Raw genomic sequence first — 27089 nt, forward strand, 5'->3', positions numbered from 1 at the left:
GTATGTATATATATGGAATAATGTACCTAAGAGTAAATGGAGGTAAAACAGGTTTTGTTTTGTTTCTTAGTGTCTAAAAAAATATCGAACTGGCAACTGTTCAGTCAGTTGTTGTCGTCATGGTCCAGTGATGCCACCTATACAGATTACTCAAGAGATCAACATATTTTGTGGGTAATTTTCAGGTTGTCATATCTTATTAAATAATCATATTTAATTGACAGATTTTTAAGACTAGTGGAAGTTTTTATTATTTGATTAAGCTACCCCTTAAAAACCACATCTTCTATGATGAATCTGAAGCCCCCATATTGATCCTTCTCCGAGTTGCACTGTGTTGGTAAACAATTTCAAATTGTAGTAATAAACAAGCTGAAGTTGATTTACAGTATCAGTTACAGGTGTGTATTGACACTGATTTTAAATGATCTTTACTGGGCCAAAGTATGTTACAAATACATTGCTTGTCATAACTTGGTTAATTTTTATGTTTAGAATGTGGGAAAATTCTTGTGGAATTATTCTTTAGAAAAAAACAACAACAACTACGGGCTATGGCTGCTACATACCTTAAATATTACAGTATAGCTGATATCATGAAATGTTTGCCAGGGATACCCTGGCTGTCAGGACATTGCACTGCTGCATAGCCTGGGTCTGAGTAAAGCCCAGTATACATTAGCCTAGGATATTATGGCTTATGTATTTCTATTTTTGTTTTTGATTGATAAATGTGTATTGACTCTCATAAGATATCAACTTACGAATATGTAGTCGGCTTAGGTAAAAGCCCAATGACTAGCTTGGTACATTGATTGTGTGGTACCTTGGGGGAACCCAGTGTGCCTATTTATCATGTTATTATCAGGTATATTACGGTTCATATACTTTGATTTTTATTTCTGAAAAATAGATATGTACTGATATAATAAAAAAAAAGCTAAACATAAGTATTAAGTGAACAAAATTGTGATAGATTGCCTGCTTCACATGTATCCAAAGGCCCAATGTACCTGGTACATTTCTTGGACAATTTCTAGTTTCACCCAACCATAGAATTTGATAAGTGGCTTATGTGTTTCTGGTGAGAAATGTTGTGATATGAACGATGGTGTACATCATTTCCGTCGCAAATGCGTACTTTTGAAGTAATTAAGTATTGAATTTATGCACTTATGCCTACATCTCCCGAACGATCTAAGGGGACGTTTGGGAAATCGGGGTTTTGGGTGGGGAAGACTAATAAATGGAGTAATGCGCGTTGCAAAGCAGGTATAGAATGAATAAAAACACTTAAAAAACATAAAACAAAAGCATAAAAATCACATTTTAGGACCGGAGTCCCGCCTAACGCGAGCGGTAGCCATGTTTGTTTTCCAAACGTTTCGAAAAATGTCTCGCTAGATCACCTACATTTAGCGAAGTCCACTCCAGCCGCGCAAGACTTCCTAACTAAACTAACGTTACCTCCGTTAGGTTAGGTTAGGTGAGTTTAGTTTAGAGTTACCAACTCTAGCGGCTTCCCTAAATTTAGCGGTTATAGTCACAAATACTTATGATCCGACGAAATGGGATATTTCTGTTTTTTTTATGTGTTTCTTTAGTCATCTTCTACATTTTATATCTGTTTTGCAACGCGCATTACTCCATTTATTAGTCTTCCCCACCCAAAAACCCCGATTTCCCACACGTCCCTCCAGATCGTTAGGGAAATGTAGGCATAAGTGCATAACTTCAATACTTAATTACTTCAAAAGTACGCATTTACGACGGAAATTATGTAAACCATCGTTCATATCACAACATTTCTCATCAGAAATACATAAGCCACTTATCAAATTCTATGGTTGGGTGAAACTATAAATTTACCCATTTTTTTTTTTTTTTTTTTATGAATGTGAAATAAATAACATGTATTTTTTTTTTTTTTTTCAATTTTCTATTGTGAACTTATGTCTATGCATCAGCCCAAACGTTCTAGGTTGCAGAAACACCCATGGCCTAAATGTCCTAGATATGGGACGTTTTGGCTGCATTCTAATATACCGTTTTTAGGTGATGTCTTATTACAACTTATCACATTTTAGTTAAAACATCTTCACTGAGTCAAATATGAAATATTAAGTATTGTATTAGTTGGGCATATGTACATGATTTAGCATTAGAAAATTAAATATCAATTCTATAGATTATAATATATGAACGTAATATGTGATTTCCTTGGGGGAAATAGATAAAACACCTTGCTACAAGCTAATCTACTAATGAACGAAGCCACTAGGATACAGTTGAGACGCCATGTTGTTATCTGTCTAGTCCAGTCACTGTCAGTTAGACGATGGCTTTCATGTCGTGGACCGGGTTCTCCAACTCCAGGTGACATTAGTAAGCGCTGTTACAAAGCCAATAGGGTTTCCTTGGACATTTTGAAGGAACAAGGGGTTCTGCCGTCATTTGTTAATCGCTCGAGGTACAATAATAATCAGGCTGTCAGCATCCATGACAATGACAACGACCCGGATGATCTTTAGAAATAGAGTTACTGAATTACTAATTACTAAATACAAGTTAGGTTATGCAGGTTAGTTAGGTTAGGTTAGAATAGACTACTTTATCATCCTCATACTCTTTCCCTCCCTCCTTGTTCCTCATCTTCCCCCTCCTTCCCTCTTACCCGCCCGCCCCTTCTCCTCCTCCTCCTCCCTCTCTCCATACTCCTCCCTCCCGCCCCTCTTCCTCCTCCCTCCTTACCTCCATACTCCTCCCTCCCGCACCTTTTCCTCCTCCCTTCTTCCTTCATCTCCCTCCTCCTCCCTCCCTCACTCTCTTTATCTTCCTCCTCCTTTCTACCCTCCCTGCCTCCCCTTTGCCCTCCTCCTCCTTCCCTCCCTGCCTCCAGCCGGCCCCCTTCGCCCTCCCTCCCACCCTCCCGATCGCATTGTGCATTGTCTCCTGCTTTGGATGGGACGGTACACAAAGATGGCGGAGGGACGAGGAAGGCGAGTGTCGTCGTGTATTGTTTCATGAATTCAATAGTATCTTTTATTATCTGCCTGTGGTTGTACTGCGAAGAAATTCCATTGGAAAATGTGTATTTTAACCCGACGACTTAGTGTATTACGGTAAATATAACAAAAGAAAAAATTAAAAGGTGTATAGATAAACTCAAAGTTAATCAAACACCAGGGTCTGATGGTTGGCACCCAATAATCTTAAAGGAAATTAAGAATTAAAATGTTGTTCCATTAGAAATTACTTTAAAGAAATCCATCATGTCCGGAGATGTCCCAAGAGAATGGAAGCTAGCTAACGTTACTCCCATATTAAAAAAAAATAATAATAAAAAAAGAAAGATGACAAAAAGAAACCAAATAACTACAGGCCGCTTGACTTTAATCGTAAGAAGAATGATGAAAACTATCATCAGAGATGCTATAGAACACCATTTAGAAAGTAACTGTTCTAGCATGGATTCAAAGGGAAACGTTCCTGCGTGACTAACTTACTCGAATTCTACAACACAGTCATCTCGAATTATGACAAAATAAACAATATAGATTCAATATATATATATATATACATATATATATATATATATATACATATATATACACACATATATATATATACATATATATACATACATATATATATATATATATATATATATATATATACATTGCAAAAGCTTTTGATACCGTCCCCCACAAAAGACAATTAAATTAGCCTCACATGGAATAAGTGGTAGCCTATTAAGCTGGACTAGTAATTGGTTAATCAATCAAAAACAGAGTTCAAAATAGCAAAACTTCTAGATAGAAAAGTGTTACGAGTGGAGTTCCTAGGGGTTCTATTCTTGGGCCACTTCTATTCATAGTATATATAAGTGATACAGACCACAAACTGAAATCTATTGTCTCCAAATTTGATGATGTTACAAAACTCTCCGGAATGGCAAATGATCACTTGAACCAGTTAAGCATTCAAAAAGATTTAGATAAACTACAGCAATGCTCTGAAAAGTGGCTAACGAAATTTAACACAAGTATATGCAAGGTTATGCACATAGGTAAAAATAACAGATTACAATTTATTTGGAAATTCGTTAACAAAAGTGGATAGTGAAAAGGATCTCGGCGTAATCATCGGTAATGATCTGAAATTATCTGAGCAGTGTATTTTAGCCTCTGAGAAAGCAAACAAGATCGTTGGACTGATTGCGCGATCTTTTGACTTCAAAAGTCCATCTCTCATTAACAAGCTATATCAATCGTTAGTTCGTCCACATTTGGAATATGGTGTTTCCAAGTCCATCTCTCATTAACAAGCTATATCTACCGTTAGTTCGTCCATATTTGGAATATGATGTTACCGTATTGTCACCGAATCTCATTAAAGACATTGACAGATTGGAAAAAGTACAACGGCAAGTCACAAAATTGATTCCAATTATAAAAAACAAAACATACGAAAATCGACTAAAATGTATGAATCTATTTTCCCTATAAAAGCGTAGACTCAGAGGTGACTTGATACAGGTCTTTAAGATTCTAAAGGGAATTGACAACATCAAAAGTGACAAAATTTTCACACTTGATGAGAATGCGACAAGAAATAATGGTCTCAAACTGTCAGGAAATGTACTTAATTTGGAAGTGGGTAGAAACAACTTTGCCAACCGTGTAGTAGTAAATGAATGGAATAAAGTTCTGCAGAGGCAGTGCAATGTAGTTCAGTTCGAAGCTTTAAGATTCGTTTAAATAAACACCTAAGCAAGATGCTGTAATGCCTGCCAATTATTTTGTAATATTTGTTAATTTGTTTGTTATTGTTTGTTTATTATTTAACTTTACAATTTTTTTTTATCATTATTTACATTGTTATTATCCATTTATCATTATTATATTTTTTTCGCATCCGATCTAGTTATGGACCAAAAGCTCTCCTGTCGGCATGCTACTCCTTTGTAAACAGCAGGTGGTTGTGGGTGGGGTGCTTTCTGATTAGTATTATAAATTTGTTCGCCCTTCCAGGGTCTTTCCCGGTCGTTCTATCAGTTTAGCTCCAATTCAGTCTTTTCTAATGATTTTTCGCTTGAGTTTGTTTTGGGATGCTGTATCTATGTTTTTGTGCGAATTTGTGTTGTGGCAAATTTAGGGGCAGAATACATGGCTCATCTTGACAGATACACGGCTGAACCGGTCGGCATTTGCAGGCAGCAGCCGAAGAACTAATATGGTCGATACCGGAACCTTGCGCTTCAAGAAATGGCAGTCGATGTTGAAGAACGGCAAAGAGCGCATGCAGTACCTGTACACCTCGAGCAAGTTAAGCGACCTGGACATCTTCTTTCCAGACGACGAGGAGCCTATCAAAGTAAGTGTGGTGACTCGCATCGAATATCATTCCCTCCTTGAGCAAGGTGGGCGGTGCTTTCACGCGCGTTGCCCCAGAGGAAGGCTTTGGACTTAATACGTGACCAATATTCATATAGTATAGGTCAACGCACGCGCAGGTCCAAGTACCTAGCGGGGGAAGTGGGGGGTTAGGGACGTCACTGGGTACATCCCACGTGATCTGTCAGGAGTCTCTCCTACTCCTCCCCCTCTCCTTGGCTCCTGCTCTCTCTCTCTCTCTCTCTGCTCCCGCTCAAGGCCTTGCTCTCGCTCTCTTTCTTTGCTCCCGCTCTCTCTCTCTTATAATAATAATTAATATTACTACTGTTACTAACTTTAATTGGAGATCTGTCTCCCAGACGGACATGGGGAGACAGATCTTCTGATGAGCGCATCTGGGGAGGTAGGTCTTCACATGGCTTTACGTGTGAATATAACCTCGCCTTCGGATCTGACCTGGGGACAGATGTGTAAGGTCACATCTTGCCAGTTTACTCTGGGGGTGGAATTTCTTTACATGGGTGTTCTAGGGAGACAGACCTTCACATGATCCATATAATAATTATTGCTATGATATACTCGTTATATTATTACTAATATCACCATGACCTCTCTGAGTTATATTTTACATTACATACATAACTAAATTCAAGGTGAGAGATCGACAAAACACAATATTCATTGATTCTTATGTAATATATACCTTCTTGTGAGTATACACTCAATACAAACTAATTACACCTTATTTACACATTCTTACACCTTAGTTACACTTTCAGTAGTTTAGTGCTAGCACTTAATGTTTACAATGTGTTTGCACTGTTATGTGGGATTCCCTTTGATGTTCCTAATTTTGATAGTTTTCTGTTGCCAATCTTTTGTGCCACTATTTTTCTGTTTAATACTCTCATCCTGAAAAAATTCTGCATTTAACGAAGGAACCTATGACATCCCCAGGTAAAGGTACGAATTTGACCATGTATTTTGTCAAGTTTTTCATGGCATTTTTTTTAGATTTTAGCTTGGAATCTCCATGGTAACAATTAAACAACCTTTCCATGGTTTTCAAATGGTCAAAAAATTCCTTGTTAGGTGTTTTTAGTTTTCCTTCCAATCTACTTAAGGTAGAAATACATGTATTATCATAGTCCTTCACACTTGATCCTAGGAATTCATATTGGGGAAATTTGTTTACCATAAACCCACCAACATACCTTAGACCCTCAGTTTCCATGGCTACTTCAAAAGCTATGTCTTTTACATCAAATGAAAGGGGTTCATAGCAGTCTGGCTCATCATCCACAGCAAAAACCATTGCTGATAAGCAAAGTTCTTCATCCAAATTGTTTGAGTCAATTTTGGAAGTAGTAGCACATTGATTAACGTTAATTTTAGTAAGTGCTGCATCCAACATGTTTGTACTTGTACACTCTTTCACTGTGTTATACCTCATACCCATCAGAGTAATTTCTTTTCCAAGAAGAATCTTTTTAATTCTATGTTTGATCTGTACAGGAGATGGATTGTCATTAGCTCCTGCCATTTGTCTAAGATAGCCAAATAAATGTTCTAAGCAATCTTAATTTAGTCTGTACGTTAGCAAAAAGGTTACATTAAATCTTTCATTCAACATTTTGTATAACTTTGAGAGGGACATTGAAGAAATAATTAACCCTTATTGAAATTGATACAAGTGATTTTTTCCACCCGCTCTCATTCCTTTAGCAGTTTTAATCATATCTTCCAAAATGTGATTTTGTTCTTCCGAATTCCACCCATAGGCATTTCTAGAGGATTTTTTGAGTCTATACGTACCCTTGCATTAAAGAGATCAAACCAACGATCTGCTACCATAATGAATTTACTAGTCATTTCCCAATCATTACTCTTTAAAAGGCCTTGCTGACCAAAATACTTAATTGTTTTACCTGTAGTTTCAGACAACAGTTGTGCAGCTAAGTGAACATTCATTCTTCGATGACCTTGTACATCAATGTGTTTGTCGCTGAGTCGGAACGTTGTTTTTAAGTCTTTTACAATCCTTTTGATTATCTCGCGTCCATTTTTACCATCCAATTTGAATCCAGAATCTAAAAGATTGTTTCTAATTAGTTTTATGACATGTAGAGCATCAGCAAAAACAAAAATTTCCCTGTCACTAGAAGCTGAATTTGTGAAGCTATGGTTATCAATGGTGACACTAAGTGTTTGTAAGAGTTTAAGATTTGTTTATCCCATATCCGATATCATAGCAACAACTAAAAATCCAGCTTCTTCCACCTTAACAATAATGTTATACAGTATGTCCTTAGTCATATTAGTGTCAAAGTCGTAGTACACTAGCTGTTTCCAAGGGTTTGTCAGTCCCCTTAACATAGCACATTGCAGTCTCTTTTTAGGTTCATATATTACATCAGTGCCTTTTTCGTATGTCCAGTCTGATGCAACACTTGTCTCATCAAAAGACAGTACACAAAGGCGCTCAATATCTGACATTTTTTTTTTCAAAAGCTGAATTACTGGTAATAACACACCAGGTTGTAAGTCAAGCTTTGACACATGGCGGTTGAGCGTACTTACAGAAGGCAGAGGAAGATGCTTCTTTTCCTTTAGATATTTGTATGCTTTTGAACTGTAGCCATGCAGTACCAGCGATTCACTAATATCATTATCTGTGTAAGTTGCTGGTTGTTTTCCATTTAACATTGCATCTATTTGTGTTTCTGTAAAGGATTTCCCAAGTCCCTTCTTAATGTGAGCCACAGCTATGTCATATGCAGTTTTGAATATACTTTGTAAACGCTTTTTCTCTTTTTCCCATTGTTTCTGTTCCCTACGCAGATAATTTCTTTATTGTGTCACTTGCTTAAGCCTTCTATTGGCTTCAATCAAGTGACCAAGCAGAGGATCTAAACCTGAAACTGAGAGACTGGTCGGAGGTCTATTTTCTTGCAACACTGGTGGACCTGGTGGTGGTCATCTTGGCTTACCCTGGGATGGTGCATTTCCTGAAATAATTAGATGTGTTTGTTTACCATTTCATGAACCCATCACTGTGAGCTTGTACGTTCAAAAACATACAAGTTACATGAACACATTATATTGAGACTAATCACGTTAATTCACGCACAATAATTCAATTAACACTGGTCAAAACATCAAGCTTTTATTACAGCAGTTAGATGGAAACTGCAAAATAAGTGTATCCTACTCACCATCAGTCTGTAAAGGCTTGAAACTTGAATCAGGCAGAGGTTTTAAATCTGGAACTGGGCGACTGGTCGGAGGTCTATTTTCTTGCAATACTGATGGACCCGTGTCTAATGGTAAATGTAACGATGGAACTGCACCAGGCTAGAATGCTATACAACTTGGAGGCACTGGTATTCCAAGGAGTTCGTATTTCATATATCTCTGAAATGCTGATTGCTCAAAATGTTTGCTGCATACACGTTGAGTCAGTGGGTTTATGTGGTCTTTTCTCCCACACAGCCGAATCCAGCGATTTTTGGTTTCTTTATCTTTTGGAAACCGAAAATAATAAACATTTGATTTCCCTTTCACTCGAAAATTAGCACAGCTACGCACGGCACAAGAAGGCATTGTGAAACCACATGAACGGTGAGGACAAGTAGGCAGAGAGGTGTGACCTTGTCTCGCCCAGAGGCAAGCACAGATTGACACACGCTCCCGCGTTTAACCCCTACTGCGTCCATTGATGTCACGGATGCGCAGAACATAGAAAAAGCGGAGCGCTCGTGGGTTGACCTATACTATATGGACCTTGTACGTGACTCCCTCAGGTCCACAGCCTGATCCTGAGCACGAATTCCCCCGTGTTCTTCGCCATGCTGAATGGACCCCAGGCTCCCGATAAGCTCACCCTTCCAGAGGACCCTCGTCACTCCTTCCAGAAGCTACTGGATCACATGTACCTGGACCGGGTGGACCTGGAGTCGGTGGAAGAGGCTCTCAAGGTGTACGCTCTGGCCCACAAGTACGAGATAGAGTCGACAAAGAAAGAATGTGTGAAGGTATAGTGTAGGGAGGCCAGCTGCCCTTGCTTTCCTTCATAGTAATTCTACCGTTCTTCTGTTTCTTCTTCCACTTATATTTCTTCTTTTTCAATTTTGTTTTTGTTTTCCTTTTTATGTTTCTTTTTATTCTTCTTCTCTTTCTTTTTGTTTCCTCTTCTGTTTCTTCTTCTGCATTTTCTTCTTATGTCTCTTCTTCTTCTGCTCCTCTTTTTCTATTCTTCCGTTCCTTCTTCGTTTTCATACTCTTAGTCTTCGTCTTCTTCATAGTTTTCTTCTTCCTCTTTGTCTTCTTCTTCGTCTTCCTCCTCCTCTTCGTCTTCTATTTTTTCATCCTCTTCTTGTTTCTCTACTTCTTCTTTTTCTTCTTCTTCGTCTTCTTTTTCGTCTTATTTTTCTTCGTCTCCTTCGTCCTCTTCTTCGTTTCCTTCTTCGTCTTTTTCTTCTTCCTCTTCTAGTTTTTCTTCTTTTTCTTCTTCTTCCTCTTCCTGTTTTTTTCTTTTTCAGCGTCTTATTCTTCTTCTGTGTCTTCTTCGTCTTCTTGTTCGTCTTATTTTTCTTCTTCGTCTCTTTCTTCATTTTCTTCTTCGTCTTCTTCTTCATCTTCGTCGTCATCTTCGTCTTCTTTTCCTTCTTCTTCTTTTTACTTTTATTACTGTTATTACTATTATTATTATTATTATTAATTATTATTATTATTATCATTAATCATTATTATTATTATTATTGTTATTATTATTGTTATCATCATCATCATCATCATCATCATCATCATCATCATCATCATCATCATCATCATCATCATCATCATCATCATCATCATCATCATCATCATCATCATCATCATCATCATCATCATCATTACTATTATTACTATTATTATTATTACTATTATTATCATTATCATTATTATCATTAGTAGTAGTAGTAGTAGTAGTAGTAGTAGTAGTAGTAGTAGTAGTAGTAGTAGTAGTAGTAGTTTGGGCGTCATTATTGAACACCACGGCAGCAGACGGGTCTCTCTGTGGACAAAGATGCAATAGCGAATCATGATATACTCGACTGTTCACACTAGCTTAGGGAAACTCTTTTTGTCTTCAGTATATCGCTTCCAACGTGAAGGCGGAGACGATGCCGGCAGTACTGGAGACTTCGGTTCTTTATGAGGACGCGGCGGTGAAGAAGAAGTGCAAAGAGGTACGTGGGTCCGTTTCCTGATGTCGTGGCTGGTGTTCCTTTCGGGTAAAATGGTGATATCTACACTTCTTGGAACTAGGGTCCAAAGCCGTCATGGTTGAAAGACGCCTCTCTTTGCATTAGAGCGTAAGGAAGCACGGCGGCATTGCACGCTCGGTCGCGTCAGCTGTCGCCCGTCCCTTGGATTCGTCGACATGTTCAGAAGCATGGTCTGTTTGACCCACAGATACTGGACCGCGACCCCGACGCCGTCATGCTGCCTGAGACCGTGTCTCGTCTGAGCAAGAAAACCTTGAGGGCTTTGCTGACGGACAAGACCCTGGCCTTCTCTTCCGAGGCTGTTCCCTTCAGAGGACTGATTGCCTGGTAAGTACTCGCACTCGTGGCGACCATTCTGTTCCTCTTTGCACAGTGCATGACTATGTTTTGGTAGTCGCTAATCAACCCCGCACGCTAAAGTGATCTCTGTGCCTCTTGTTTGTCGCAGGGGAAAAGCCCAGCTAGGCCAGCAGGAGGAACCGTCGGGGAGTGCGCTCCGGGAGGAGATCGGGGACGACCTGCTGAGGGAGGTGCGGTTCCTCGACATGTTCCAAGACGAGTTCGTGGACAACGTGGTCGGCACGGACGTGCTGAGGGGAATATTCCCGAAAGGGCTGCTTTCCCGCTTTCACCTTTCCCCGGATGGAGACAGAGAGACATTGGAGCCGCAAGTGCGTTATGGTTTGATTCCCTGGCTTAGGAGTGATAGGAATATCTGTGTCCATCGCCTGGATGCACCAGGTGCTGGCACCCTTGAGATAGAGGATTTTGATGGGGGCAATGTTGTAATAAGCTCGACATCCTCTGAGGGTCTTGAATTCGTTTTTGCACCGCCTGTTGCCCTTGAGAGGGGCAAAAGATATAATGTATGGTTTACCCCCAAAACGGAAGTAGTTGCGAATGGGTCAGATGGCGGAAGTCAAAGGGTGGGGAATGTAACCCTGTCACGTGAATGGGAGGGTATTGAGTGTGCCCTGTATGCGTGCGAATCTAGAAGCTCTGGCTGTGGCTCGGAGTGAGTGAGGGGAAAGCCCCGCCTGGCCGCCGCGCCGCTACACGCCACCCCGGGTCCGGCCGGCTGCCGAAGGAGGAGTGGGCGTGTTGGGATTCGCCCCTTTTTGCACGACCGAGGGAGGAAGGGGGCACGGCGGGCGGCGGCGACCTGAAGCCGATAGGAATCGCTTGGCGAAGAGCCGTTTTATTACCGTCATCATCATCATCGCCGCCGCCATTGTTATTATTATTCATATAATCTGGTGTCTTATCAGAGAGGCAGTATCAGTCCTAAGGAAGCGTTTCATTTGTTGTATTCGGATCCTTTAGTTCACGTAATTTCCAAGGTGCAGAAATCATCATGTGCCTTACTAAAACACACCTAATTATACAAATGTATATATTATATTATATATACATATGTATATATATATATATATATATATACATACGTGGAGTTAAAAACGACAGCATTGTTGTAGTTGATCAGTTTTTTCTTCGTATTCTCGATTGTCCTGATTAGAGATTTTCCATTAACCGGGTGAATTGAAACTAGGTCTCTATATTCTTCCATTTGTTCTTATTTGAAATCGACGTTTCGTCTTGAAAAAGACATTATCAAGATATAACTGAAATAACAAAAACTACATGGTAACAGTAAAGGTACAAGACAATATCAAGATTTAACTAAAATAAAAAAAATTACATGGTAACAGTAATGGTGAAAAAAAATAATAAAGATGACAATTTTGTGAACATAAATACGAAGACTTACATTTAAAGGGAAGAAAGAGGGGAGAGTGACAAGCCGAGGATGACCGATCTATATATATACCTAAGATCAGGTCAGACAAAAGGGGGGCAGACAACAAGGATCTCAGAGGTCAAGGGGTAAGGGGGTTGGGGGGTGGGGGAGGGTTAGGCGGGTGTGGTCACCGAGGGTGAGGGAAGAGGTGGAGGCGAAGGGAGAGAGAGAGAAGAGATAGAGGGAGGGGGGGTTATTTCTATATAATGGGATAGAAGAGATTAGATTGCTCTGGATGTTAATGACTGGAGCTTTGTCTTTAATGTGAAAGGCTTCGAGTAATTGTTGTCTCCTAGAGTCATTGCTCGATTCAATAATTTTGGTGTTATTGATCAAATCATCCCTTCTGAGTGCAGCGTTATGAAAATTCCTATGATGTTCTTTGATTGCTCCCTCTTGTAGATGTAAAGATAGGCGACGGCTGACTTTACATCTAGTAAAACCAATGTAGGAATGAGAGAGATTACAATCTCCTGTAGAACAGTGGTATTGGTATACTACATTAGTTCTAGATGTGAAGTCTGACCGCCTAGACAAATTGTTTGTCATGATCAGAGAGGAAGTTTTTGGATTTTTGTAGTAGATGAGAACTCTGATTTTGTTGTTCTCATTTGTAGGAAGGCAATTCTTAGAAATGATATCCCTAATGACTTTTTTATCTTTTTTGTAATTACTAGAAACAATTTGTCTAGGCGATCAGACTTCACATTTAGAACTAATGTAGTGTACCAATACCACTGTTCTACAGGAGATTGTAATCTCCTCTCTCATTCCTACATTGGTTTTACTTCAGATGTCCATAAGAGGGTGCAGACTTCCTTTTCCCATTCATGTTCTTTGAAGCGTCGTTTTAGAACGATTGAGAAACCTTATATGTACAGTTTGTCAGACTTCTTCGTCTTAGCAGTCACTCCTCTACTGAATCGTCACATTAGGACTCACGCAAGTAGAGAGTTCTATAAGTGTGACCTTTGTAACCATTCATTTTCTCAGCCCTCTGAGCTGAAGACCCATGTAAAGCCCCCTGGAATTTTAGCCAAAAGCCAAGATCAAAATATTTGTGGCAATGATGGTTCTGGGTTCTCTAGTTCGCCTGAAATCAGGTCTCGTACACATGCCAAGTGTGTCCACTGTATTGCACTCTCAGGAAAATGTCAAGGAAGAATCAGTTGAGACTGTAGCGCTCATATGAAAGTGAAGTATCTCAAGAAAAGGAGATGGTTGAAGTTAAGTTCGAAGAACATGATCTCGACATGGAGTCATGGTGTAGTAACTAAGTAAAAGAAATTATATGATGGTTACTTAACTTTATATATATATATATATATATATATATACATATGTATAATATATTCATACATATATATTATATATATATGTATACATATATATATATTCATACATATATATATGTATATATACATACATATATATATATATATATATATATATATATATATATGTATATATATAAATGGCTTACAGTCCATCCGCCCGAGTGACGATGCACCCCAAGTCCATTCGCCCTAGAAATTTGGGCGAATCTACTTCATCGGTAGTTCATGCGCCCCAACTGACTAATATTAAGTTGTTGCGCCCAAACTCATTTTTTCAATGTTTGAAAGAACTCGCAATTAGAAATTTGTAAGAAGCCGGTAGCGAATGCAAATCGGGTTGGGAGGCGTTGGTGCTGGGTCAGCGAGTTCAGGCTCGGTGCCTGCTGTTTGATAACATTGAAGGCGTCGTTCTGTCTATGTAAACACGCCGACGGTGGTGACTGTTTTATAATCGCTGATGTAATCAAAACTCTGTAAGCGCAAAGTTATTTTTCGTTTGACTAAGCTGAGGTAAACGATATTGCCAGTGACATTGTAACGGCTTTCCGGATTGGAGAAAAGGTGGAGAAGGAGGAAAAACTATTGGTGCATGAATTCAAAGTCACGCCCATAAGGAGTGACATTTATTTGAGGAGTCAGAGGAGATTGGATTAGAAAAATTAGTGACGTCAGACGAAGGTAGCTTAGCGTAGGATATGGGGATCTCGGGAGAGGGTGTGAGGAGACGAGAGAGATCCTGAGTGTACCCCAGTGAGCATAATTACAGTGAAAGAGAAAAAAACTAATCCATTTTCCTTAACCTCAGGACTGAATTGAAGTACAAGACAAATACTAGGCGTGGGGCCTAATGAACTTGGAAACTAGGCATGGGGCCTACTGCTTAAAAAGGACTGGAAAACTTATAAGAAAAGACGTGAGGGGAAATTAAGTGACTACTAACAGAATAGAGGAAGAGTTCTGACAGTGGTAGTGACAGTGACTACAAGGGAGGTGAAAGTGGTGAACAGCGGTGCGACGAACTGAGTGTTAAACATACTCAGAAGAAACTGGTGCAAGAAAGTCTACGGGAACAAGACAACAAAAATAAAGAGTGTATTGGTTCCAAGGTCGACTACGAGAGAAATCTACAACTTCAAGTAACTACTACGATTGGAACAAGCATTCTTCAAGATTCTTCAAGGTGATCATCATCTACAAGGCGGTCTTCAAGGCAGAGTGTGTGATGGAGCTGAGGAACAACGTCGCTGACGAATGACAAGGCCGTAGAAGGACGTCAAGATAGAAGTTGACATTACGAAGTGACATCGCAAGCAGCCAGGCTAAAGCAAGGTATTAGTAATTAGTATGAGTACCGCTCAGAATTCTGACGTGTTAAGACATGAAGTTCACACCTCAAACACAAATATTCCAAAATTTACTGGAGAATCTAATAGCTATGGGGTTAATAAATTCCTCAATCTCATTGATACTCTTATAGTGAGTAAAAACATTACGAATGAGAACCGGAAGATAGAGATTCTCAAGAAGAATATCGATCCAGAGCATGAAAGGGCGAGGTTTGTCATTAACTTCCAGCAAATGGAAGAAATAAATCAATATGAGAATTACAAAAAGGCCTTCCTCAAACATTTTATGTCTAAATGTGATCAGGATCCTATTAGGTCATTGGTAAAAACGATTAAGGAAGTTAGGACAAGTGAAACTGACACAGAGTACTTAGCTAGATTAGATAGATGGTCAAAAGACATGAATTCTATCTTGAAAGATTCAGACTGGATAGAAAGATCTAGTGACAAGATGAAAATCGCACAGGTAATCAAATTGATTACCTTTAGCTTATTGGCAAAGAATTCTGATGACTTAACAGCAGAAAGGCTGTACAAGGATCTAAAATCAAATATAAGTTTAGGAGAAGTAGATTATCTTCTTCAAGGATACAGTGAAACCAGAACAATAAACCCATATGTAATGCCTATAAATCAACAAAGCCAAAATAGGAACTCTAGAGAGTTTAAGAAAACCGAAGTAGGACATAGGCGACATGCTAGAAGTCCATCTAGGGATAGGGATACCAGAATCCTATGTTTTAATTGTAATACATAACATAAGAACATAAGAAATAAAGGAGACTGCAAAAGACCATAAGGCCTACACTAGGCAGCTCCGTATCCATCACCACCTGTCATCCCCATCCATAAAGTTGTCTAATCGTTTTTTAAAACAACTGATAGTTTCAGCGCTTACTACGTGGTTACTAAGTTTATTCCATTCATCGACCACCCTATTTGTAAACCAATTCTTGCCTATTTCCTTCTTAAATCAAAATTTGTCCAGTTTATACCCATTACTGCGAGACCTGCCCTGTTGTTTTATTATGATGACCTTGTTTGCATCACCCTTGTTATAGCCTTTGATCCACTTGAACACTTCTATTAGATCACCCCGCACTCTGCGTCTTTCCAGAGTGTAAGTTTAGGTGCCTAAGCCTCTCCTCGTAAGGCAAATTTCCGAGTCCTTGTATCATTTTGGTCATTCTTCTCTGTACTGATTCTAGTGAATTTATGTCCATTCTGTAGGACGGAGACCAAAACTGTACCGCATAGTCAAGGATGGGTCTAACTATCGCTAGATAGAGTTTAATAATTACCTCTGCACTTCTATTCGTTACCGTCCTAGCAATGAAGCCTAATGCCCTGTTTGCTTTATTTCTGGCGCTAATGCACTGCTTCCTGGTTTTAAGGTCCGGACTCACCAGAACTCCCAAGTCCCTCTCGCACTCAGATTTTTCTAAAAACGTGTTATCTAAGTTGTATCTATTTTCGGGGTTGTGTAGCCCTACGTTTAACACGCTACACTTAGAGATATTGAAGTTCATTTGCCATTTCACCGACCATGTTAACAGTTTATTAAGATCATCCTGCAGAATCTGGGCGTCTTCTCCTGACCTAATTAGGCGTCCTATTTTAGTGTCGTCCGCAAACTTACTAACATCACTATCTAACCCATCGTCTAAGTCGTTTATATACTTAATGAACAACAAGGGACCCAAAACCGAGCCCTGGGGGACCCCGCTAGTAACATTGCCCCACCTAGATTTTATTCCATTTAGGGTGACCCGCTGTTTTCTGTTACTAATCCAAGCTCTAATCCATTCTAACACTTTTCCTCCTATGCCATGGGCTTTGATTTTATTTAGTAGTCTCTGGTGTGGCACTTTGTCGAACGCTTTGCTAAAGTCAAGGTAAATAACATCGTAATTTTCATTGTTGTCTGACGCCTTATATACCTTAGTGTAAAAGGATAGAAGATTAGTCACGCATGACTTACCTTTGGAGAAACCATGCTGTGAATCACAAATTAAATTATGCCCTTCAATGTGTTCTCTGAGTCTATTTACTATTATTGATTCAAGCATTTTTCCTATAACCGATGTCAAACTGATTGGCCTGTAGTTGCATATGGTCGATTTATCTCCCTTCTTAAAAACGGGAACAACGTTTGCCTGCCTCCAAGCAGTTGGAACAGAACCAGTGTCTACCGATTTATTGAATATTTCAGTTAACTGGTCGCACTGGGGACACAAAGCACAAGAATGTTTTTATGTGATTATTTGCAGAAATTGTAAATACGAAGGACACCATTAGTATCAATGTAGGAACCCTCCATTCTGTATTTATCATAATAGAATAGGTCATAGGACTCATGAGTGCCGGAATTTTCGGGTACCCCCAGGGCTAAGAGAAAACCTCCCACACAGAATAAACAATTTCAGACTTCCCCATATATATACCAATAGGCGGTATTGTGTTAAATATGGGAATGCAAGGGAGATGAAAAAAACTTACAAACTGATAATCACTGTTGGTAAAACTTCTGTAGGACCTCTCATTGCGGGTAAAGTGTTCAATAAGCCTATTCAAATTTTTATTGATACAGGGTCTGTAGTTAATGTAATTACTAGTAAAGTTTTAAACCAGTTGAACCCAGGAGTGAAAGTGTTGGAACCAATCCGTTACTCATTGCAAGGTGTAACTGGAAATCAGTTAAAAACATTAGGTAAGGTGGAACTAGAAGTTGCCTTATATACAAATGAACAATTGTACATCCCAGTGATAGTGGTAGAAAAGTTTGTTTTTCCAGGAGATTTATTGATAGGATTTGCAACTATGAGAAAAGAAAACATGGTAATTTGTCCTGCTGACTTAGGAATTTTAGTGAAGTCACAGTTAATCCCATTCTTAAATCAACCAGACTTAAGACCAGTGACAGGAATCAATGAATCCTTAGATAACATTTCTATCTTAGATAGCGTGACCGAGCGGTCCAACCCTACAGAAGGTAAAACAATTTGTGAACCCAACTCAGAATTTCGGGAAATCCCAGAGATTACTAAATTAACAACTACAGAAGCCTTGATAATTGCAGATTGCGGAGTAACAAGGTCGACATTGTTACATCCCATGTCAATTAATAAGGTTGAAGTGTGTTTGAAAGGAATCAATATAGACTCTGAAATGATTACAGTCCCAAAATCAGTTGAAATTAAAGGATTGAAGTGGGACTCAGGGATTTATAAGACAAATAAGAACAGAGTAGAAGTATTAGTAATTAATACTATGAATAAAGAGATAGTTTTAAAGAAAGGTACACAAATAGGATGTATTCAGGTGTGTACTAAACCTATTAAGATTTTAAATGAGACTAGTGAGAAGATGGAATTACCAACTTCATCAATTTGTTCAGTTCAAGAAGGAATAGACTTAAGAAATAGATGTAAAGAATTATTACAATCAACTAATTGCCCTGAGTTGGATGAAGCTTTATTTGCTTTGCTGGTGAAACACAAAAAAGCAGTTGCTTTGCCAGGGGACGCCTTAGGCAAAACAACTGTTTTAAAACATCACATTAAGTTAAAACCAGGAACACAACCTATCTACATACCAGCCTACAGAGTTCCTCACTCTAAATTAGCTGTAGTAGATAAACTCATCACTGAAATGTTATCACAGGATATTATTGAACATAGTAAAAGTGAGTGGAATTTTCCGTTGATCTTAGTACCAAAGTCTGATGGAACTATGCGCCCAGTTATTGATTACAGAGAATTGAATAAGCACACCATTCGTGATAGGTTACCATTACCCATTATCGGTGACATTTTGAGAAGTTTGGGAACTGAGAATAGATATTTTAGCACTATAGATATCAAATCAGCTTTTTGGCAAATAGAATTGCATGAAGATTCAAGAGAGTTCACAGCATTTTCTACTACAACAGGACATTATGAGTTCAGGAGAATGCGATTTGGGTTATGTAATAGTCCATTAACTTACATGAGATTAATGAATACTATCCTAGATGGATTGTTAGGAAACACTGCCAGTGTATTTCTAGATGACATTTTAATAGTTTCTCAGACTGCAGTGGAGCACTTTAAGAAATTAGATTTGATATTCTCAAGACTAGGAGAAGCAGGGTTAAAAGTAAAACTTGAAAAATGTAAGTTCTTGCAAGACAGTGTCATTTACTTAGGACATAAGATAGACAGACACGGACTCAGTACAGTAAATTCAAAGGTTGACGCTGTCAAGAATTTTCCAGTTCCGACCAATGTAGACAAGGTTAGGAGCTTTTTGGGATTAACAGGATATTATAGAAAATTCATTCAAAGTTATGCTGACATTGCTAATCCACTAAGTTCATTGTTAAGAAAGGACTCAAAGTTCATATGGGGACCTGCACAACAGCAAGCTTTTGACAAGTTGAAAGAGAAACTCACGAGTTCACCTATTTTAATTTTTCCCGACTATGAAAAAGAATTAATTCTTTGTACTGATGCGTCTGACATAGGATTAGGAGGCATACTCATGCAAGAGAGAAATGGAACTTTGAAACCCATAGCTTACACATCAAGACTTTGTAATAGTGCAGAGAGAAACTATTCTATAACAGAAAGAGAAACTTTAGCAGTAATTTATTCTTTGGAAAGTTTTAGGGATATGATACTAGGGTATCCCATCAGAGTTTGGACTGATCACACAGCTATTCAGAACTTATTTAAGCATAAGAATCTTAGAGGCAGACTTGCTAGATGGTTTGCGATACTTCAGTGCTATGAAGTTCAATTTGAATATATTCCGGGTAGAAGGAATGTAGCAGATCCACTTTCTAGAAACATTAGTCAACCAATGACTGGGACTGGGTTGATTAATTTTGTTTGTAGTATAGAAGAATTAGTAACTTTAGATGAAGAAATGCTAATAAGAGAACAGAGAGATGATGAGACATGTGATTCAATAATCAAGCATTTGATGAACCCAAGAGGAGATCCTCCAAAGCTACCAAAGGGGTATAAGATAGAGGAATTTTATTTGATTAATGGAATTTTGTATAGGAAAACATTTGTAAATGGGAAAGATATTTCTAGAGGTCAAGTAAATCAGTTGGTTATACCACAAACTCTGGTAAATGAGATATTGAAGTTACTTCATGATAGTGATTGTAGTTCACATTCTGGAAAGGATAAAACTTATAGACAAGCACAACTTAAATACTTTTGGCCAGGTATGAAGAAAACTATATATGATTATATAGAAAAGTATGTAAAATGTGTAAAGGTGAAGGGAAATACACCAAAACCTGCTCCTATACTCACCTATCCCATTCCACAGAAACCTTGGGAAAGAGTTCACATTGATACATTAGAATTACCTATGTCCGAGAACGGCTTTAAGTACCTATTTGTTGCTATTGATTATTTTTCAAGATTCTGTATATTACAACCCATAATCAATAAGAAAGCTGAAATTATTGCTTCCGTAATCTATGATCAGATAATCTGTAATTTTACTACACCTAATATCTTAGTTTCAGATAATGGAACTGAATTTAATAACAAAATCTTGGAAAATCTATGTAATGTATTCCACATCAAGAAAGTCAATATACTCGTGAATCATCCCAAAGGTAACGGGGCAGTAGAAAGGTTAAACAAAAAGATAATGATATGTCTTAGAACCCTAATAAGTCCTCATAGTGTAACTTGGGATACTCGGATTCCTTGTGTTAAGTGTACCCTGAACAATCAAATTAATGTAGCAACTGGTGATACACCTCATTTTATAATTTTTGGGGAGGACAAAACTCTGCCATATGAAATGTTGACTGCAGAGCAGAAGCCCATATATAATATGGATGATTATATATCAAATAGGATAAATACTCTTCAAAGTATTCACCAAAGAGTTAGGAAACATATGCAGGTCTATTCACAAGAGATGAAGGAACAACAACACAAAATAGCTCATAAACTAGATTTGAAAATTGGAGATTTAGTAATGGTCAAACTAACTTCACCCAATAATAAACTTTCACCAAGGTACACTGGTCCATATAGGGTAATTGATTCTGCAGGTGGGAACAAATTTAGACTTAAACATTTAGAATCAAGAGAAGAATTGATAGGACATTTAGATGACACAAGAAAAATTAGCTTGCAGATCTATGAAGATAATTATAGTAATACTCTTTGTATCAATGTTGACAACACTGAAGAGTATAAGGAAAACTTTGACTGTATTCTTGATGAGTTGAATATTAATCTTGATGTATTTTACAGATAGTATTGACCATTTGTATGTATTTGGGATGGGAGACCTAAACAACTGGAACTTGGTGTCAAGCAGATACATGGAAACCTAAAACCTAGGATCTGCTGTGGTCAGACTTGGAACCTTAAGGACCTCTCATCTGAGTACACACATGAGTATTGTGACCATTTTAAAGTAATAAGACTGTCTTTGAAAATGAAGTGTGTTGAAAATAAAATATGAATATTGAACAAGAAGAGACACTCAAACTCTAGATTAGTGTGTTTGGTAAATTAATTGCTATTATCTTTGAAAAGATGATAAAACCATTGAAAGTTAGTTCTCATAGTGAATTTTCTAATCAATTACATCCTTTCTGTAGACAATCTAAGAGAAAGCATGATCTCTTTTGTGTTCCGAGAAGCTTCACATGAATTCTCTGGTTAGGAATGTGTCTGTTATGAACAATTGTCATTACCAACGAATTTTGGTAGACCAGATCCCTCATTGTAACATACAAGGATCTCATTACTTGTTGTTTCCTAACAAGACAAAGGTTTCAATCAATTGTCCCGGGTTGAGTCCTAAATTGGATTTGGTTGAAGGTCTTGTCTCTATTCAAGATAACTGCAAATTGCATGCAGACACTATTTCCACCATTTCCAATACCCTTAACACAATACATTTAACTGATGACACCTACATTTCAACCTTCAACTTCACATTGCCTGAAAACTCTCCTCCCTTGAAAATTAAGAGAAGACCATTGTCAAGATCTCCCTCAAATGATTTACATATACTACCAATCCTTATCATACCTTTGCTTTCAGTGTTAGTGGCAGCACTGATTGCCTTTGTTGTATTCCGGAGGTTGGCTCTGTCAAGGCAAATCAACCATGTAACCGCTTAATTCATTTTAGTGCCTTATATATTGACATGCTTGTTATTCACATTTATAGGTATTATGTTTATGTATTATTCCCAATTTATTGCATGAATGATGTATTTTGGAGGGTAGCTTATTTCTTGATACCAATTATGCATGGGTAGATTAGCTTATTCTAGAAATATATTAGCAAGCCCTGTAAGAGGGAAATAAGAAATTGGTCGGGACGACCAACGGTAGCTGCCGAGCCCTGTAAGAGGCCGGTAGCGAATGCAAATCGGGTTGGGAGGCATTGGTGCTGGGTCAGCGAGTTCAGGCTCGGCGCCTGCTGTTTAATAACATTGAAGGCGTCGTTCTGTCTATGTAAACACGCCGACGGTGGTGACTGTTTTATAATCGCTGATGTAATCAAAACTCTGTAAGCGCAAAGTTATTTTTCGTTTGACTAAGCTGAGGTAAACGATATTGCTAGTGACATTGTAACGGCTTTCCAGATTGGAGAAAAGGTGGAGAAGGAGGAAAAACTATTGGTGCATGAATTCAAAGTCACGCCCATAAGGAGTGACATTTATTTGAGAAGTCAGAGGAGATTGGATTAGAAAAATTAGTGACGTCAGACGAAGGTAGCTTAGCGTAGGATATGGGGATCTTGGGAGCGGGTGTGAGGAGACGAGAGAGAGAGATCCTGTGTGTACCCTAGTGAGCGTAATTACAGTGAAAGAGAAAAAACTAATCCATTTTCCTTAACCTCAGGACTGAATTGAAGTACAAGACAAATACTAGGCATGGGGCCTAATGAACTTGGAAACTAGGCATGGGGCCTACTGCTTAAAAAGGACTGGAAAACTTATAAGAAAAGACGTGAGGGGAAATTAAGTGACTACTAACAGAATAGAGGAAGGGGTCTGACAGTGGTGGTGACAGTGACTACAAGGGAGGTGAAAAATTAATATCATACATTGTATGCAGTATGAATAATTTTCATATATAGACAATTCTTTTTTTGCTTTTTTGTCATGAAAATGAAAATCTCTAAATAAAAAGACAACATAAATTGAGACAAAACAGGATGAAAAAGATTAAAAGATTAAAACGGCACAAAATAGAAAGAGTCGGCATTTATCTATTTGAGATTAGTCTCCATTCGGTGAGAAGTGAAACAGATCTCTTCCCCCACAATGCCTGAGCCGGTCGTCCAAATAATTCTTCCAGCTGTTACAAGCCATATTCGCCCTTTTTCTAATGATACAAAAAGCAAAGGAAAACAGACACCAAAAAGTGAATACGAATAGTCAAATTCAATGTAATATCTTGCTACTGTTACTCTGCTCTCTAATGTACTCTTGATAGCTGATACCGGGTTGCCCACCACCAACAAAGCTAGAAAATATCGAGACGCGGACGAAAGAATAAAAACAATTGTTTATGAATACGACGATGGCGAAAGAAACTCTTTGAAATATCTCAGAGGAATAGCACATAACTATCAAATGAACTAAAGTTTTTTATTTTTTATTTCTTTATTTTTATCTTTCATAGAAATAGAGTTATTGTGCAATACCCAATTTTTTTTTATCTATTTTACAGAATAATAACATAAGAAAGGAGACTGATAGGCAGCTCCATGTCCATTACCACCTGTCATCCCTATTCATAACGTTGTCTAACCGTTTCTTAAAACAACTGATATTTTCTGCGCTCACTACATGGTTACTAAGTCTGTTCCATTTGGGATCCACCCATTTAGTCTTTTGGACAATTAGTCCTCCACTAATTAGTCTTCTGACAATCAGTCTTCCTTTGAAAAGTAAATGTGGACATTTAGTCTTCCCAGTACCTTGTCTTCAAGTTAAAATAGGATAATCAGCTTAAAACTCCAGTTATTATTATTTCATTATCAATTGATGATTTAATATAAACATATATAAATGATAAATAAGATAAGAATAGGAGGATTAGAGGCTCTAGGGTACCTTGTATTACACATCTGGTATGACGTATACCAAGTTGATTAATGTGCTGCTAAAATGAGGTATATGTGTGATAGTGAATCAATATATATGAGGTTCAACATTTTACAAGTCTATATATACTGATAGTTTCTACTCACTGGGTTTGCTCACAGTTTGACCAAAGTCTTTAAACTGCTTTGATTTAGACTCATACCCTACTCAACTCACTTTTGATGTAGACTCATCTCCAACTCTTCTCTCTTTATAGTTGGCTTAACCTGTACTCTGCTTTAATTCCCTTTGATCTATATTCTATATAAGGTGAGAATAACACCCTTTTCCTAATCTCCTACTCTTCTCTCTTTAGAGTATGTTTAACTCTACTCTGTCATAACTCCATTTGGTCTATATAAGGTGAGAATAACATATTTTTCTAATCCTATTCCACACATTCAACTGAATTACCATATTGACAATAACACCTTTTTACTTAACACATGCAGCACATTCTCCTTGTTATGATATATTATCATTGTCAGGCAACTTTTTTGTGCAATAATAACACCATTTATCTTAGTCCACACATGAAAGTTGCACAATTTTAATTTAGATAATTTCTTTCATATAAAGTGCATTTTCAATGCATTTTCACACGGTAAGTGCAAAAAATATTGTTACATGGAAGTGATATATAAGTAATTTTTGAAAATTTCTTTTAATAATGTATTTTCTTTCAATAATAAATAAACAATAATTTCAATTTAGATAACTTGTTTCATAAATTTCATTTCATTTGCACTTACTGTGTGAAAATGCATTTTCATTTCATTTTCACACAGTAAGTGCAAAAAATATTGTTACTTGGAATGTTACATAAGTATTTTTTTAATTCTTTTAATGATATATTTTCTTTCAATAATAAATAAATAATAATAGCAACATTAGGAGGACTGGCCACAACGTCCCACCTTGCAGAGTTCTGGCTGAAACCTCAGTGGCCGAAACGTCCGACCCCCATTATTCAAATAGTTCCATCTGCTTTACCAAATATTTAAAGAAAGGAAACAAACATTGATATATAAATATATATATATATAAAGACAAAATAGATCCATATAAACATAGAGATGCAAGTTGAAAATTATACAATATACGTATATACTACATAAACCAGAACTTATAATCACATATAATCCTTGGCTGGTTAATTGAGAGAACAGACAAATCAATTAATACATAAGACTGACAGTGGCTGAACACAACACCCTTCAATTATGTGCGCGAGATGTATTGATATTTGGATGTGCTGACATGCCGGTAAATTAATGAATATGCAAATTATGATGGACAAGGTGTTGTGTTGAGACGTTGGATAGTGCGTTGCATCGTTGCATATAAACAAGAACAATTACATATAATCCTTGACTGATTAACTGATTAAATAGTTGATGAATATATACATAAGATTGACAGTCACTGAACATAACAAAATTGCTTCCATGGAATTGGCAGTCTCGTACCCGTCGACTAAAAACAATTATGACCCTTCTTTTCACTAATCTGCGGTGCATTTGGGACAATTTTTTCCTTAATGTTTGACACCAGAAGGTTTTAGAAAACAATTATTACACTCGAATAATTTACACAATATTCATACTTAAAAGTGACAGACGAATGAAACCCACCGGTGAGTCCTCACAACGAGAGATCCAGTCAAACACAAATAAAATACGTGGTGTTCACATCAACGTCTCCAATAAACACCATTTAGCACTAGGATTGATGTTCCCTGGAAAGATCGATAATCTTACAATAAGTACTGTATTAGTGGATAACTTGCACATGAAAAAAAATCTCTTAGGCGAGCTTTATATTGATATGTGGTGACTTGGCAAAGAGAAAGTATGGCTTAATGGGAAACAGAACACGAACACAGGTTTGTGCGTTGCAATTGGAACATTTTCTTCTTGTCCTTCATGTTTGACAGCGGAGGGTGCGGTTATAGTAGAAAAACCATTACTTCCCTCATACCTTTAGCAAATTGTCCACTTGCAAAGGGACTGATGAGAATAAACCACTATGAAAGATACAGACAAAAAGTTGGTTTCTATGATATAACCGCACGGGAAATGTATTTATGTTTGGGTGTGGTCACTTGGCGGTGGGAGTGAATGAATTAATGAGATGCAAGTTATGGTGGACGAGGTGTTGTGTTGAGACGTTGGATCGTGCGTTGCATTTGGGAGATTTTTTTCCTCAGTGACGTTTGACAGCGAAAGGTGTAATGTGGTTGGTAGCCATTGTAAAGTGGCTACCAAGCAATGTAGAACATAGGAGATGCAAACAGCCACAGACATATTAGTCCTTACGGGGCTGCTAGTCTTTGAATATATATATATATATATGTATATATATATATATATATGTGTGTGTGTATAAAGTCCACGAATAGTTCATCCATTACTTCCAATCTTCACATTTCCACACTCTTATGCAATCAATTCTGAATGCAACCATATCGCTTAACTCCATAGTATTATCTACTCGTGATAAATTTTTTCCCATGTCCTCGTTACATTCTTTAATGCTTTAACACTTTTCTAGATTATCATTTGTATATGGATTATACATTTGTATATGGATGATGTTGTGATGCATGAGGTGGTGAGGTGGTGAGGTAGTATGTGTGAGCAAAATTTGACGCAGCCCGAAGGGATTTCTCCCCATCTTCTCGTTTTATGCAATGGGGGGACGGAGAAGGGGGTTGCCGATTTTATGAAGCGGCCTTGCTGTGGATGTGCTGTGTCTTGCGACACTGCTTCTGACCCAGGGCAGTGGACAGGGTGCAGGAATGACCCGTC

General features: G+C 37.9%; 1 protein-coding gene across 1 annotated transcript; it reads left to right on the forward strand.

The window, feature by feature from the left end:
• The first annotated feature begins 305 nt into the window (after positions 1–305).
• On the forward strand, positions 306–12536 carry LOC143030559 (BTB/POZ domain-containing protein 6-like). Its single transcript, XM_076193708.1, has 6 exons — positions 306–401; positions 5216–5376; positions 9200–9430; positions 10532–10627; positions 10854–10993; positions 11115–12536. The coding sequence occupies exons 2-6, from the start codon at positions 5236–5238 to the stop codon at positions 11683–11685; spliced, it is 1179 nt and encodes a 392-aa protein (XP_076049823.1). The 5' UTR covers positions 306–401; positions 5216–5235; the 3' UTR covers positions 11686–12536.
• The last annotated feature ends 14553 nt before the right edge of the window (positions 12537–27089 follow it).

The sequence above is a fragment of the Oratosquilla oratoria genome, chromosome 12 (genome assembly GCF_046742065.1).
Source record: "Oratosquilla oratoria isolate Oo_2021 chromosome 12, ASM4674206v1, whole genome shotgun sequence".
Lineage (NCBI taxonomy): Eukaryota > Metazoa > Arthropoda > Malacostraca > Stomatopoda > Squillidae > Oratosquilla > Oratosquilla oratoria.